This window comes from Carlito syrichta, unplaced genomic scaffold (genome assembly GCF_000164805.1).
Source record: "Carlito syrichta isolate Samal-C Ts95f unplaced genomic scaffold, Tarsius_syrichta-2.0.1 Scaffold315800, whole genome shotgun sequence".
Lineage (NCBI taxonomy): Eukaryota > Metazoa > Chordata > Mammalia > Primates > Tarsiidae > Carlito > Carlito syrichta.
The window spans coordinates 297,099-314,811 of record NW_007259896.1 but is presented as its reverse complement, the minus strand read 5'-3'; the positions used below and the strand labels follow the sequence as shown (position 1 = coordinate 314,811).

Here is a 17,713-nt window from a genome sequence, read left to right as displayed (position 1 = left end):
ATCCACTCACCTCAGCCTCCCAAAGGCGCGGGATTACAGGTGAGCCACCGAGCCCGGCTCTTTCTTTTTTTTGAGTTGGAATCTCACTCTATTACCCAGGTTGGAGTACAGTGGCACGCTCCTGGCCACCACAGCCTCGACCTGCTGGGCTCAGGCGATCCTTCCACCTCAGCCTTCCGAGTAGCTGGAACTATAGGCGCGCACCACCACACCCGGCTAATTTTTTAATTTTTTTGTAGAGACGAGGTCTCATTATGTTGCCCAGGTAGTCTTGAACCTGCGGGCTCAGGCAATATTTTCTTAAGATAAGCATCTGATTGCTTTCTGCTTTTTAAAAATTTGGCATTTCAGTAAATGTTTATCTCTAGTCTTTTGGCTGTCCCCAGATATGGAGGCATCACCAATGCCTGCCTAGGTTTCTGCAGTAGCTTCCTTCCTGGACTTTATGTTATCTAATGTTGGCCTTCTCTGTATTGTTCTCTCTACTAGACATTTTTACTTTTTAATTTTTTGTTTTTTTGAGTTGGAGTCATACCCTGTCACCCAGGCTGGAGTGCAGTGGCACGCTCATGGCCACCACAGCCTCGACCTGCTGGGGTCAGGTGATCCTTCTGACTTAGCCTTCCAAGTAACTGGAACTACAGGCATGTTCCACCATACTCGGCTGTTTTTTTTTTTTTTAATTTATTGTAGAGACGAGGTCTCGTCAAATTGCCCGGCTGGTCTCGAACCCGTGGGCTCAGGCAGTTCACTTGCGTAGGCCTCCCAAAGTATTGGGATTACAGACTAAGCCACCGAGCCTGACCTATATTTAAATTTTTTTTTTATATTTCTTTTTTTTTTTTTTGAGACGGTGTCTCACTTCTGTTGTTCAGACTAGAGTGCAGTGGCATGTTCACGGCCACTGTATCCTTGACATGCTAGGCTCAGGTCATCCTTTCGCCTCAGCCTACAAGTAGCTGGAACTACAGGCGCACACTACCATGTGTAACTAATTTTTTTATTTATTGTAGAGATGAGGTCTTGCCAGATTTCCCAGGCTGGTCTCGAATCCGTGGGCTCAGGCAGGCCTCTTACCTCAGCCTCAAACAGTGCTGGGGTTGTAGGCTTGAGCCACTGAGCTCGGCGAAGGTGTTTTTTTGAAGGTAAAAATTTCGTCACTAGTGTATAAATTCTTTTGGTAAATTCTCATTTTCATTTAGATAAGGTATAGAGTTTTTTTCTGTGTATTTTATTTAGCAAGCTATTATTCAAGAAATGTTTATTCCACTGTTTTGGTCAAGACAGTAATTGTAGGCTGCGTGTGGTTGGTCATACCTATAATCCGAGCACTTTGGGAGATGGAGTTGAGAGGATTGCCTGAACCTGTGGGTTTGAGACCAATCTGGACAACTTGATGAGATATCATCTCTACGATAAATCAAAAATTAGCCAGGCTTGGTGGTGTACGTCTGTGGTTCCAGCTACTTGGAAGGATCATCTGAGCCCAGCAGGAGGAGGTTGTGGTGGCCGTGAGCATGCCACTGCACTTCAGCCTGGGTGACAGAATGAGACTCTGACTCAAAAAAAGAGAGACAGTAATTGTTTTGAAACCACATATGTTAAAATAGGCAGATGTTGGAGGCTGAGGCAGGAGGATTGCTTGCACCTAGGAGTTCGCAGCCAGCTTGGACGACATAGCAAGACCCCATCTCAAAAGATTAGCCAGGTGTGGTGGTACATTTCTGTGGTTTCAGCTACCTGGGAGGGTGAGGTAGATCACTTGAGCCCTGGAAGTTGGGGTTGCAGTGAGCCATGATTGTACCATTACATTCCAGCCAGGGTTTCAGAGCAAGAACTGTCTCTAAAAATCAAAACAAAACCATCTCTCTAGCTCAGCAAGTAGTAGGAATTATTATTATTATTATTATTATTATTATTTGAGTTGGAGTCTCACTCTGTCGCCTAGACTGGAGTGCAGTGGCCGCTCCCAGCCACTGCATCCTCGACCTGCTGGGCTCTGGCGATCCTTCTGCCTCAGCCTTCCAAGTAGCCGGATCTACATGCGCGCACTACCACACCGGGCTAGTTTTTGATTTATTGTAGAGACAAGGTCTCGTCAAGTTGCCCGGGTGGGTCTCGAACCCACGGGCTCAGGCAATCCACTTGCTTCGGCCTCCCAAAGTGCTGGAATTACAGGCTGAGCCACCGAGCCCGGCCTATTATTATTACTTTTGAGTTGGAGTCTCACTCTGTCACCCAGACTGGAGTGCAGTGGCCGCTCCCGGCCACCGCAGCCTCGACCTGCTGGGCTCCGGCGATCCTTCCGCCTCAGCCTTCCAAGTGGCTGGAACTACAGGTGCACGCTACCACACCTGATTAATATTTTATTTATTGTAGAGATGAGGTCTTGCCAAGTTGCCCAGGCAGGTCTCAAACCCATGAACTCAGGCAATCCACTCGCCTCGGCCTCCCAAAGTGTTGGGATTACAGACTGAACCACCGAGAGGAATTATTATTATTATTATTATTATTTGAGTTGGAGTCTCACTCTGTCGCCTAGACTGGAGTGCAGTGGCCGCTCCCAGCCACTGCATCCTCGACCTGCTGGGCTCTGGCGATCCTTCTGCCTCAGCCTTCCAAGTAGCCGGATCTACATGCGCGCACTACCACACCGGGCTAGTTTTTGATTTATTGTAGAGACAAGGTCTCGTCAAGTTGCCCGGGTGGGTCTCGAACCCACGGGCTCAGGCAATCCACTTGCTTCGGCCTCCCAAAGTGCTGGAATTACAGGCTGAGCCACCGAGCCCGGCCTATTATTATTACTTTTGAGTTGGAGTCTCACTCTGTCACCCAGACTGGAGTGCAGTGGCCGCTCCCGGCCACCGCAGCCTCGACCTGCTGGGCTCCGGCGATCCTTCCGCCTCAGCCTTCCAAGTGGCTGGAACTACAGGTGCACGCTACCACACCTGATTAATATTTTATTTATTGTAGAGATGAGGTCTTGCCAAGTTGCCCAGGCAGGTCTCAAACCCATGAACTCAGGCAATCCACTCGCCTCGGCCTCCCAAAGTGTTGGGATTACAGACTGAACCACCGAGAGGAATTATTATTATTATTATTATTATTTGAGTTGGAGTCTCACTCTGTCGCCTAGACTGGAGTGCAGTGGCCGCTCCCAGCCACTGCATCCTCGACCTGCTGGGCTCTGGCGATCCTTCTGCCTCAGCCTTCCAAGTAGCCGGATCTACATGCGCGCACTACCACACCGGGCTAGTTTTTGATTTATTGTAGAGACAAGGTCTCGTCAAGTTGCCCGGGTGGGTCTCGAACCCACGGGCTCAGGCAATCCACTTGCTTCGGCCTCCCAAAGTGCTGGAATTACAGGCTGAGCCACCGAGCCCGGCCTATTATTTTTTTTGAGTTGGCGTCGCACTCCGCCACCCAGGCTGAAGTGCAGTGGCATGCTCATTGCCATCGTAACCTTGACTTACTGAGTTCAGCCTGAGTCCACGGGTTGACGACCAGCCTAGACAAGTTGGCGAGACCTCCACTCTTTAAAAATTAAAAAAATTAGCCAGGAGTGGTGACGCATGTCTGTACTTCTAGCTACTTGTAAGGCCAAGGCAGAAGGATCGCCTGAGCCCAGCAGGTCAGGGCTCCAGTGGTCGTGAATGTGCCACTGCACTGCAGACTGGGCGACAGAGACTCCGACTCAAAAAAAAAAAAAAAAAAGAAGTGAAAGCATCTGTACTAAAGAGCTCTGATGTTCCTGCTGACAGATAACATTTGTTAACTTAGTATATCTTGAGTGTTAGTTATACGAGACAATGTCTGAGGATATTTTGATGACAGAAAACATTCCTTAGACCGTAGATTTTTCTTGTGAGCTCTTACAGATTTTTGACTCACTTCTGAAGGTATTTTGACATTTAAAATAGAGTAAGTTTGCAGTTATTTCTCATGAGCTTTAATTTTGTTGTTTATGCATCCTACTCCTTGCATTTGGGTTCACTTCTGAGGTACATGTTATACTTATTTCAGCAAAAGTCTGCAGCTGGTAAATTTCAGTTGTGTTGAAATATTTTTTAAATTTTACAACTTTTTCTGCCTTTTCTACAATTTTGTACTTCTTTTTTTTTGATTCAGAGTCTCACTCTGTCGCCCAGGCTGGAGTGCACTCATGGCCACTGCAGCTTCAACCTGCTGGGCTCAGAAGATCCTTCCACTTCAGCCTTCCAAGTAGCTGGAACCACAGGCATGATCTACCACATCCGGCTAATTTTTATTTATTACTTATTATTTATTTTTGGAGTTGGAGTCTCACTCTTTCGCCCAGGCTAGAGTGCAGTGGCACACTCAGGGCTACTCCAGCATCGACCTGCTGGGCTTCAGCAATCCTTCCATGTCAACCTTCCAAGTGACCAGAACTACAATTGCATGCTACTGCGCCTTGCTAATTTTTTCAATGTATTGTAGAGACAAGATCTCACCAAGTTGCCCGGGCTGGTCTTGAACCTCTGCGCTCAGGGGTTCAATCTTCTTGCTTCGGCCTCCCAAAGTGCTGGGATTGCAGACTTCAGCCACCACGCTCAACCTTTTATTTATTTTTAATTATTTTTTTTATTTTAGAGACGAGGTCTTGCCAATTTGCCCAGGCTGGTCTCGAACCCCTAGTCTCAGGCAGTACCTTCGTCTCGGCCTACCAAAATGGTGGGATTACAGTTTAAGCCACCACGCTTGGCCTCTTCCAGCATTTCTAAGGCAGTATTCAGGTTTAGGAGGGCCTTTAGATAACCTTAGTTCCACTGAAACACATATTGTGGAAATAGAAAGCTCAGCTGGGCTTGGTGGCTCAGCCTGTAATCCCGCACCTTTGGGAGGCTGAGGTGAGTGGATTACCTGAGCCCATGGGTTCAAAACCCACCTGGGCAGTGAGACCTCATCTCTACAATAAATCAAAAAATTAGCCGTGCATGGTAGCGCATGCCTGTAATTCCGGCGACTTGGAAGGCCTAGGTGGAAGGATCGCTGGAGCCCAGCAGGTCGAGGCTGCGGTGGCCGGGAGCGGCCACTGCATTCCTGTCTGGGCGACAGAGTGAGACTCCAACTCAAAAAAAAAAAAGAAAACTTTACCAGTGCAGAAAGTGTTCCTTATTCCCAGCGTCTACTTCTTTGCGGGAATCACTCTTCGATACTTTAACAGTTTCTTTTGTACCCTTAATGAAGAAATACTTGTATATGTAAGTAAATGTTCCCAAAAGCTGTTTGCTTTTTTTCTGTACCTCTTTTGCTTTCTACACATCTAATATGTACCTCTCTGTCTTTTTAATGGCTGTATGATAATTCTATTAAGTGGCTGTAATTAGTCTAGTTCATCCTCCTCCCCTTTTTTTTTTTTTTTGAGTCAGAGTCTCTGTAGATTAGGCTGGAGTGCAGTGGCATTCTCATGGCTACTGCAGACTTGACCTGGTAGGTTCAGGTGATCCTTCTTTAGCCTTTCAAGTAGCTGGAACTACGGGTGCATGCTACCATGTCCCGCTAATTTTTGATTTATTGTAGAGATGAAGTCTTACTATGTTGCCCAGCCTGGTCTCGAACCCGTGGACTTATACAATCCTCTTGTCTCAGCCTCCCAAAGTGCTGGAATTACATGCTTGAGCCACAACACCCAGGCTGATCCTTGTATTTTTAACAGGGGCTTGCATGATATAAAAAAGGTAAAGCAAAAAGATGCTAGAGCCACAGAAATAATAAAGGACAATTAAGAGTCTTCTAATAAAGTAAGTAAAGAGTATAAGAGACTCAGTAATTATTTCCACCTGTTCGTTCAGAAAAGACTGTTAAATGGCTGGGCATGATGCTCACACAAAGTGCTGTAATCCCATCACTTTGGGAAGTTGAGGTGAGGTGTTTACCCGAGCTCATGGGTTCAAGAATAGCCTAGGCAACGTGGCGAGATCTCATCTCTACGATAAAATAAAAAAATTAGCCAGGCGCGGTAGCGCGCACCAATAGTTCAAGGTACTGGGAAGGCTGATGGGTAAGGATTGCCTGAGCCACACTGGGGTGGCCGTGAGCCTGCCCCTTCCCTCCAGCCTGGGCGATGGAGTGGGATTAACTAAAAAATAAATAAATACAATAAAATTCATGGATCTTTTTTCCTTCTTTGTTAAGTAATTGATATCATATTTTATTGTCTTCTGGCATTAAATGTTTCTGTGGGAGAGTCTAAAGCCTGACATTTTATCATACTTTAAGATGTCTTGTTGTGTACCTAGTATTTCAACTTTTCCTTGAGACTAGATATGCCCTTTCAATCTGCAGGTTCAGATTTTATATTTCTACAAAGTAGACTTGTTAGGTCAGAATGTATAGTTTTCATGACATATTTTATTAAATTGAGAAAACACTTTTTCATAGTCTAGCAAATCAGATTTTATATTTGTTTATATTCCCTTTTGCTTTATATTTGTATTTATGATTTATTGAAATTATATCATAGCTTTCTGTTCTTTTATCATTAAATTTGTGAGGAAAGCATTCTGAGACAGAGCCATGACTCACACTTCTAATCCCAGTACTTTGGGAGGCCTATGCGGGAGGATTGCTTGAGGTCACGAGTTTCAAACCAGCCTGGGTCTCTATAAGAAATAGGGGGGAAAAGTTAGCCAAGTATGGTGGCATGCTTTAGCGCTATTCTGCGGACTGAGGTGGGAAGATTGCTTGAGCCCAGCAGTTGCAGGGTACAGTCGTCTATGTTGGCACTGCTGTACTCCAGCCTGGGCAACAGAGAGAGACACTTTATTTTTTAAAAAGGGTGGAGGAGCAGGCTTTTAAAATGTTGTTTGTTCTGTTTGGTCTAGTGATAAATAGTGCTGCAGATGATGTCTTTATGTCTATTGACTCTTTATTTTTTTTTTTTTTTTTTTTTTTTTTTTGAGTTGGAGTCTCACTCTGTCGCCCAGACTGGAGTGCAGTGGCCGCTCCCGGCCACCGCAGCCTCGGCCTGCTGGGCTCCGGCGATCCTTCCACCTCAGCCTTCCGAGTAGCCGGAATTACAGGCATGCGCCACCACGCCCAGCTGATTTTTTTGATTTATTGTAGAGATGAGGTCTCGCTACCCAGGCGGGTCTCGAACCAACTCTTTATTTTTGGAGTCAGCATCTCACTCTCACTCAGGCTGGAGTGCAGTGATATGATTATGGCTCACTGTAGCCTCAGACTCCTGGCCTCAAGTAATCCTCCTGTCTCAACTTCCCAGGTAGCTGGTACTACAGATGCATGCCACCACACCTGGCTAATTTTGATTTTTTTTCTTTTTTGTGGAGATGAGGTCTCTCTATGTTGCCTGGTCTGGTCTCAAACTCCTGGGCTCAAGCAATCCCTTTGCCTTGGTCTCCCAAAGTGATAGGATTACAGGCGTGAGCCACTATGCTTATCTTGTTTAATTTCCCTTTTTTGTGTGTTTTTTGAGTCGGAGTCTCCATCACCTAGGCTGGAGTGCAGTGCCACATTCATGGCCACCGCAGTGTCGACCTGCTGGGCTCAGGCAATCCTTCTGCCTCAGCCTTTCAGGTAACTGGAACTACAAGTGTGTGTTACCACACCTGCCTAATTTTTTTATTGATTTATTGTAGAGGCGAGGTCTCGCTAAGTTTCACAGGCTGTTCTCGAACCCATGGGCTCAAGCAGTCCCCTCACCTCAGCCTTCCAAAGGGCTGGGAGTACAGGCTTGAGCCACCACACCTGGCATGTTTCATTTTCTTAAGAAAATTTCTGAGTATGACTTATTGGATCAAAGGGTAAAACTATGTCTAGATATATATTTTTTCTTTTGTACCTGAAAGATATATTATGGCAGTGTACACATGTATACATTTTAGTGTGATTTCAGGAACCATTTTCTATTAATAACTTTTAAAAATATATAGCTGGGCTCGGTGGCTCAACCTGTAATCCCATGCTTTGGGAGGCCAAGGTGAGTGAATTGCCTGAGGCTGCGGGTTCAAGACCCGCCTGGGCAACTTGGCAAAACTTCATCTCTACAATAAATCAAAAAACCAACCGGGTGTGGTAGCGTATGCCTGTAATTCCGGCTACTCGGAAGGCTGAGGCAGAATGATCGCCGGAGCCCAGCAGGTCAAGGCTAGGCGACAGAGTGAGACTCCTACTAAAAAAAAAAAAAGAAATATATATATATATATAGTATGTGTCATGTTTTATTTTAAACTTACGTTTGTAGTTCTCTAGGTATCAGGTAACTATTTATCTTACAGATTATTAGAACCTTTGAGTTAATTAGCAAATATTACTATCGAGAAAATAAAATCAAAGTGGTTAAAATAGGTTTCTCAAATGGCACAGCTTAAAAGTGGAAGATGTAGCTGGGCTCGGTGGCTCAACCTGTAATCCCGCACCTTGGGAGGCTTATAGGTGAGTGGATTGCCTGAACCCGCGGGTTCGAGACCCGCCTGGGGAACTTGGCGAGACCTCATCTCTACAATAAATCAAAAATCAGCCAGGCGTGGTAGCATGCACCTGTAATTCCGGCTACTCGGAAGGCTGAGGCAGAAGAATCACCGGAGCCCAGCAGTCGAGGCTGCGGTGGCTGGGAGCGGCCACTGCACTCCAGTCTGGGCGACAGAGTGAGACTCCAAATCAAAAAATAAAATAAAATAAAAGTGGAAGGTGTAGCTGCCAGAAAACAAAAGTTTATGTTCTTATTCCTTTTCATGGGAAGAAATGTAATGTGCACTTTTCCATTTATTATTTATTATTTGTGGCAAGTAGTCCCTGATTTAAGAGCACCAAACCTACAATACACCGTATGGATACCATTGTTAAGGATATACTAGATTGACTTTTCTTAAATTACGAATGATAGTTGGCTGCTTTCTGTACTTTGATTTATTGAAGCATTTATATTTTGGTTTCTTCAAAATGACATGATATTTGTGTGGTTGTCAATATTGGTTGCACACTGCATTGGGATTCAAAAATAAATATGCTGCATGGGCCACATTTCAAGTGGTTTTGGTATAATTGGTCTGAGGTTAAAAGGTTTTTAAATGATTTTAAGGTTGAGAACTAGTAGTATAAAGGCTGAAAATCAAGATAGTGAAGTGTTTTTGCAGGGATATAATCAGAATCACATGAGCCCTGACTCATATACTTTTCTGAGCAAAGTCCCAGTATGCATATTTTTAAAGTTTCCCAAGTGAGTTCGATCAACTCAGGTTTGGGATATATTTTAGAGAGAGTTTTGGAATAAGGAGAGGTTTTGCCATGTGTCCCAGGTGAATCAAGTATTACCTGAATGGCTGAGGCAATTTTACAATCTACCTGAATCATTCTCCTTTTGGCATAATTGTCATATAATTTAATTTGTTCTTAATCTGTAAAATTGGGAGACTAATATTTACCTTGTAGGGTTACGATGGTGGGGTTATTGGTACCTTAGATGAACTTTAACTGTAGTATTATGTAAGTCAGCTCTCGAGTTTAGAATTTATTAAGAGACATTCAATTGAGATAAATTACGTTCATTTTAGAAATTTCAGATAAAACGAGAACTGGAAAATAAAAACTAGTAATTGTGACATTCACAATAATTTAACATCTAAAATTATATGCATGTAAACATACATTTTTTTTAATGCCACAAAGATTTTTAGTATGGAAAGTTTCGATCCTGCTTCTTAGATGTAGAATACAAATATACTTTTCATTGTTTTATCTTACTCTAAAGCCCTCCCCCCTTCTTGATATGGTAGGGATTGGTAATAGGAATGGTTTTGTGTGGTTGAAAACAGTCTTGTTTACATCAGTATTCAGCCTTGTTTTCCTTTTTGAGAAATTCATTGTCTTATAAGATGTTGAGTTATTGAAGGAAGCATTTTATGCTAATCGCATTGGAAGAGATGGTCTTTGGGTTTTATGCAGTGTCCCGTCTCCTTCCTGTTTGGCCTAATTCTTTTTTTTTTGAGTTGTAGTCTCACTCCGTCACCCAGGCTAGAGTGCAGTGGCATGCTCATGGCCACCCCAGCATCAACCTGCTGGGCTCCAGTAATCCTTCCACCTCAGCCTTTCAAGTAGCCGGAACTACAGGCACGCGCTACCATGCCTGGCTACTTTTTTTGTTTTGTTTATTGTAGAGATGAGGTCTCACCAAGTTATCTGGGCTGGTCTCAAACCCGCAGGCTCAAGCAATCCTCTCGAGTCAACCTCCCAAAGTATTGAGATTACAGGCTGATCCACTGAGCCCTGTCTGGTCTGATTCTTATATGCTTTCTGCTGGTCACTCTTTCAGCATCTTTGTGGGCTTTGCATTTGCTGCTGGAAAAAAAAGACAATTTGCTTGAAGTTGTCACTGAAAATGAGTTAATACAGTTATCATTTATTCTGTTTGTTGTATGCCAGCACTCACTTGCTGCCGTGTGTGCGCTTGCATGCTCTCTCTCTCTCTTTTTTTTTTTTTTGAGCTGGAGTCTCACTCTGAAGCCTAGGCTGGGGCACTGTTGTACGCTCAGGGCCACCGCAGCCTTGTCCTGCTTGGGCTCAGACGACCCTTCCGCCTCAGCCTTCTAAACAGCTGGAACTGCCCTCATGTGCCATCATGACCAGATAATGTTTTTTGATTTATTGTAGGAATGAGGTCCCACCAAGTTGCCCAGGGTGGTCTCGAACCTGTGAGAAACCTGAAAGAACCAGACAGTCCTTTCACCTGGGTCTCCGATTATAGGCGTGAGCCGCCTTACTTAGCCTTTCTCTCTTTTTTTTTTTGATGTATGGTCTTGGTCTTTCACCCAGATAGGAGTGCAGTGGTGCAATCATAACCCACTACAGTCTTCAATTCCTGGCCTAGGAAGATCTGCCTCAGTCTCCTGAGTAGTTGGGATTACAGGTATGCGCTACCACATCTGGCTAATTTTTTGATTTGTGGAGGTGGGCATCTCACTGTGCTATTCAACCACCTGTTCTGGGACTCGTGGCCTCAAGCAATCCTCCTTTGTTCTCCCAGAGGGAGAATTATAGTGTACCTGGTGTCAGCGCTTAAGTTAAAATAGTTATAATCCATTTAGGCTGGATGTCATGCATTTGTGGAGGCCAAGGTGGTAGGATCTTGCGCCCAGATGTTTAAGACCAACCTGGGCAATATAGCAAGACCCTATCTCTACAAAAGTAGAAAAAAATTAGCTGGATATGGTGGTGCGTGCTTGTAGTCTCAGCTACTTGAGAGGCTGAGGTAGGAGGATCTCTTGAAGCCCAGAAGTTCGAGGCTGCAGTGAGCTATGGTCGTGCCACTGCCCTTTGTCATTAGCAACATAGTGAGATTTTACCTCTACAGAAAAAACAAAAACAAGCAGATAAACTACCACAATTATAATCCATTTAAAAAATTTTATAGCTGGGCATGGTGGCTCACACCTATAATCCCAACACTTTGGGAGACTGAGGCATGATGATTGCCTGAGCCCATGGCTTTGAGACCAGCCTGGGCAATGTGGTGAGACCTTGTCTCTACAATAAATCAAAAAATTACCTGGACATGGTGGCGCATGCCTGTAGTTCCAGCTATTTGGAAGGGTGAGGCAGTAGGATCACCTGAGCCCAGCCGGTTGAGGCTGCAGTGGCCGTGAGCAGTGTGCCACCATATTCCAGCCTAGGCAACAGAGTAACACTCTGACTCAAAAAAAGAAAAAAAAAATTTTTTTTACATAAAGATGAATTTATTACTCCTTATAAATATCATGCCCTGAAAAGGTAATAATTATTGGCTTAATTATGCAGCTTATAATCTTTTATTACAAAATTATTATACAAATATATTGTGAGTGATAAAGAATCTCTGTGCTTATTGTTATAAAATATAGAAGGAGAAGCTAAAAAATTAACGTGCAATCAACATTTTATAGATCTAATGAGGCGGCAAGAAGAACTCAGACGCTTGGAGGAACTTAGAAATCAGGAGCTGCAGAAGCGGAAGCAAATACAGCTGAGGTAAAAGAACATCATCATACCACCAGCATAAAATGTGCTTTTCCCTTCATGTATTATTGATAAGACCCACCATACCTGTCTCAAACAAGTAGTACAACTTGAAAATCACAGAAGTAATAAAACTGACCACAAAGAGGAACTTACTCCACAATATAACTTAATTCTTTGCTCTTCTCAGTAAGTTTTAGCTGGTTCCCGGTGCTTTGATTACACTCAGTTTGAAGTTAAAATTCGGAGTTTATGCATTATTGCATGTAATTTAGTGTAAGAATGTGCTGTGATTTACTAGACTATTTTTCCAGAGATGGATATATTTGAATTGCTCTTGATTTTTAAATTAACAGGTGTGTAGTGGTACTGTGAATGTCTTTATGCATCTTTATGTTTCTGACGATTTGTTTAAAAATGATTTCTGTAGGCGTTCTCCATGGTTACAAGGGTTATGGCCGGGCGTAGTGGCTCATGCTTGTAATCACAACACTTTGGGAGGCTGAGGTGAGAGGATAGCCTGAGCCCAGTGGTTCAAGAGCAGCCTGGGAAACTTGACGATACCTCAACTCTACAATAAATCAAGAAAAATCAACTGTGTATGGTGATGCAGGCCTGTAATTGCAGCTACTTAGAAGGCTGAGACAGAAGGATCGCTGGAGCCCTATAGGTTGAGGCTGTGGTGGTCTTGACCATGCCACTGCACTCCAGCGTGGGCAAAAGAGTGAACTCTGACTCAAACAAAATAAAAAGCATTATGGATATGAAAAGTCTCAGTGCATAGTAGACAATCATGATGACCAACTTAAAATTTTCTAGGTGTGTATATATAAGGAAGTTTGGGAAAGTGGTTAATCCATGATATCTTAACAAAAATTGACAATGCACCTTGTTCCTGCAGTATTTATTTTGATTTGGAGTCTCACTTTGTCGCCCAGGCTAGAGTGCAGTGGCACACTCATGGCCACTGCAGCTTCAGCCTAGTGGACTCAGACAATCCTTTTGCCTCAGCCTTCCAAGTAGCTGGAACTACAGGCATGTACCACCACACCCTGCTAATTTTTAAATTTATGATAGAGATGAGGTCTTGCCAAGTTGTCCAGGCTGGTCTCGAACCCGTGAATTCAGGCAGTCCTATCACCTCAGCTTCCCAAAGTGCTGGGATTATAGACATGAGGCACTGCGCCCAAGCCTCCTGCAATATCGAATTGTAAAACATAATGGGTAAACATTAGTTTTCAAAATTTCAAAAATAATAGTATTAGGAAATGTTATGTACAAAGCTGTGATAGGTAAAGCAAACTTAGAAATTTTGTTTTTGAAAATAATATTTGTAACCAAGCTTGGTGGCTCAGCCTGTAATCCCAGCGCTTTGGGAGGCCAAGGTGAGTGGATTGCCTGACCCCCGCGGCTTTGAGACCTGCCTGGGCAGCTTGGCAAGACCTTATCTCTACAATAAACCAAAAATTAGCTGAACGTGGTGGTGTGTGCCTGTAGTTCTGGCTACTTGGAAGGCTGAGGCGGAAGGATTGCTGGAGCCCAGCAGGTCGAGGCTGTGGTGGCCATGAGCGTGTCACTGCACTCCAGTCTGGGTGACAGAGTGAGATTCCAAATCTAATAATAATAATAATAATATTTGTAACTGGGTGCGGAAGCTCACGCCTGTAATCCCAGCACTTTGGGAGACGGAGGCGAGAGAATTGCCTGAGCCTAGGCAAGTTGGCGAAACCCCGTCTCTACAATAAACCAAAAAAAGTAGCCAGGCGCAGTGGCACACGCCTGTAGTTCCAGCTACTTGGAAGGAGTGCCTCAGCCCAACAAGTCAAGGCTGTGGTGTCCGTGATGGTGCCAGTGCACTCTAGCCTGGGCAACAGAGTGAGACTCCACTCAAAAAAAGAAAAAAATAATATTTGTTTTAAAAATAGTAAGTGCTTGTGGTAAGAAATAAGGTGCTCATGGGAAACTGAAAGTTAAGGAGAGAGTGAATAACCATGCACTTGTCTGAAGCTTCACAGTTTGCAGATAGGTGTTTGGTATTTAGTGTATTTTGATACATTTTTTTCCAACTTTATTCTTGCAGCTGATTTTATCAATATATAGTGGGTGCCAAAAAGTGTATACACATTTTAAGAGATGTTATATAGGTATTTCTTTTCAAAGTTGAATTAAATTACGGTAGCAATGTGTACTATGACATTTGTTCAAAAGATGGTGTTAATCAAATGAATGCTCATGTCACCATTCAACAGGCAGGACAGTCAAAGAAAATGGTAGAAGTATGGTTGAGCGAATGTCATACTACACATTGCTACTGGAATCTTCTAGGTGATTCTGATACATCCAGACGTGTTACAACCACTATTTTATGTAACTCTCAACAGGAACTGCCTTCCTTAGGGACCTTTTTCAACTTGTTTCCTTACTTACATGTAAACGTTTTCAAATCTATTCTGCTTTTACAAAGAAACGGAAACTGCCCCACCCCTAGCATAAAACCTTACTGGAATATAGCTTTTTCCTGCTATATTTAGACATGAGATTGGGCACAGTAGCTCACGCCTGTAATCCCAGCACTCTGGGAGGCCAAGGTGAGAGGATACCTTTAGCCCTGGAGTTCAAGATCCGCCTAGACCACATAGCTAAACTTGCCTGTATAAAAATTTAACAAATTAGTTGTGTGTGATGGGTCCTGCACCGTAGTTACAGCTACCTGAGACACTGAGGCTTAAGGATTGCTTGAGCCCAGGAATTCAAGTCTGCAGTGAGTTGTGATCATGTCAGTACACGCCAGCCTGGGCAACAGAGTGAGATCCTGACTCAAAAACTCATGAAAAAAAAACAATGTGATGCTTATGTTTTTTCATATATTACCTATCTTTTGTTTACCCCTAAAAAAGAAATAATTAAAACCAAACAATATGGGGGAGAGCCCAAAATAGGATACCAAAATATAACAAATGAATAACACAATCGCACTGAAAGGGATGGGGCCAAACTATAAGGAACCCAGATAACTTTGGAAAATAGCATCTTGCCTGAATATCATCGGACTAGTGATGAGAAGAGCCATATATAAATTCTGTAATCTGGTTAGGGATATGGATTGGCACTTCTGAAACTACTTTATTTGAATATTTTTTACATGAAGGTTTAGTACATGCAGTCAGCCCTCTGTATGCCTAAATTTTGCATCCATAGACTCAGCCGATAATGGATCAAAAATACTCAAAAAAAATTTTGTCAGTATTGACACAATTGTCAATTTTTTTGTCATTATTTCCTAAATAATAAGTATTTACATAGCCTTTACCTTGTGTTAGTTGTTACAAGTAATCTAGAGATGACTTAAAATGTATGGTAGGATGTACGTAAGTTATATGCAAATACAACACCATTTTATATCAGGGACTTGAATATCTGGATTTTGGTACCTACCAAGAGAGATTCTGAGCTCAGTCTGTTACAGATAACTAAGGTATGACTGTATACTACAGGTAATGAGGCCCAGGTTTCTCAGTTTTGAAGAAAAATGAAAGGCTGAAGTCAAAAAGAGTCCTGTGGTGTTAGATTGGAGTCAGTTATAAGTATGAAGTCAGTAGTATTTGATATTGACAGATAAGTGCAGAAATACAGATGTGTGTTTATGTATATGTTCAGAGATGTACATATAAATGTACAAATGTATAAATGTGTTTTATAGCTCTGTCAATTGAGAGGTCCTAAGAGCACATCTAGTGCCCAGATCTTTATTTTTAAGCACCATTTCTAGCAAAAGACCAGGCATTTTTTTAAGAAATGTTTGATTCTAGAACTGAAAATTCAAGATGAGACTGGAATATCTTGTTCCAGAGATTACAGAAGTACTCAAAAAAGGCTGGGCACATGGCTGGGCTCGGTGACTCCACCTGTAATCCCAGTACTTTGGGAAGCCGAGGTGAGTGGATTGCCTGAGCTCATGGGTTCGAGACCAACCTGGGCAACTTGGCGAGACCTTATCTCTACAATAAATCAAAAATTTTAGCTGGGCGTGGTAGTGTGCACCTGTGATTCTGGCTACTTGGAAGGCTAAGGTGGAAGGATCGCCAGAGCCCAGCAGGTCGATGCTGGCGTGGCTGTGAGTGTGCCACTACATTGCAGTCTGGATGATGGAGTGAGACTCTGACTCAGATAAATAAATAAATAAATAAGTTGGACCAATTTCAGCAATAAAATGAAAAATGATAATATTACATTTTTTACCAGAGAATAAAATTAATTTTCCTGAGTTTATCCTAATATAAGTAAATAAATGAATACAGGACAAAAGACAGCTGAATTCCAATTAACAGATGCAAAAAGAATGAGGGAGATGGAAAATAACAGTCAATAGACACTGTAGCAGTAATTTTTTGCAGATAAAGTTAATCAGTGAATGCCAAAGTTGGTGAGCAAAAACTTGAAAAGCAGGATTTCTGTAGTCCTATGTTTGTATTAAGTACAAATGGAAAAAAATACATTTTTTTGGTTTTCATTTTTTATTAAGTCGGAGTTTCACTCTGTTGCCCAGGCTGGAGTGCAGTGGCACGCTCACACCACTGCAGCTTTGACCTGCTGGGCTTAGGCAATACTTCCACCTCAGCCTTCCATGTAGCTGGAATTATAGGTGTGCGCCACTATGTCTGGAGAAACTCAGCAGGCACCACTGTAACCAGCTGTTGCATTTTATATCGCTGGAAATAAGATGTTTGACATTGGGAGCCCCTTGATATGATTCACCGAGTAGGATTTCTCATTTTTTTTGTGGTGTTCTTGTAAATGTGCATAACCTAATTGCAGTCATGGGAAAACAGACAGACCCCAATACATGGACATTCTACAAAATAGTTCTCTTTGAAAGTACCAGGTTCATGAGACTGTTGGAGACTGGAGGTGTCTAAAGAGACATATAAATTAAATGCAAGCCAGGCTCGGTGGCTCAGCCTGTAATCCCGCGCCTTTGGGAGGCTGAGGTGAGTGGATTGCCTGAGCCCGTGAGTTCAAGAACCGCCTGGGCAGCGAGACCTCATCTCTACAATAAATTAAAAAATCAGCCGGGCATGGTAGCGCGCGCCTGTAATTCCGGCTACTTGGAAGGCTGAGGTGGAAGGATCGCCGGAGCCCAGCAGGCAAGGCTGTGGTGGCCAGGAGCCTGCTGCACTCCAGTCTGGGCGACAGAGTGAGACGCCAACTCAAAAAATAAATAAATAATAAATAAATAAATAAAATGCAATGTGGGATTCTGGGTAAGGTCCTGGAATAGAAGAAACACATTAGTAGTGAGATTGAAATTTTAATAAAGTCTGTAGTTAATTATAATACTGTATCAGTGTTCCTGTTTTCATATTTGTACCATGGTTATGTAGGATGTTAATATTGGGAGAGCTGGATGAGGTATATAAGAACTCTTTACTATTTATGCAAGTTTTCTGTAAGTCTAAAAAAATTTTTTAAAAAAGAAAGAAAAACAGTACTCTAGGCATTGGAGATAAAGGACATAAGCTCTGCCTCTATGGGACATATGGTAATATAGGCGTGAGGGAGACATTTGTTAGAATCAGGTTATGTAAAAGCAGTGTGCACTGCAGTAGTATGATATCCTCGTGAGAATTTCTGATAGTTTACTGATCTACTCATAGGTTGAGATATTGGATGTTTGATACAATAAGTATTCAGAGCACATGGTAATTTTTATTGTATGGTTTTTTTTCATTATGCAATTTTTTTT

At 42.9% G+C, this 17,713-nt stretch overlaps 1 protein-coding gene across 1 annotated transcript in view; it reads left to right on the top strand.

The window, feature by feature from the left end:
- LOC103275850 (paraspeckle component 1) overlaps positions 1–17,713 on the top strand; it is a 78,489-nt gene that overhangs the window by 25,531 nt on the left and 35,245 nt on the right. The window contains exon 5 of the mRNA XM_021706564.1: positions 11,898–11,982. Coding sequence (XP_021562239.1) covers positions 11,898–11,982 — 85 coding nt within the window. The remainder of the gene's footprint in view (positions 1–11,897; positions 11,983–17,713) is intronic.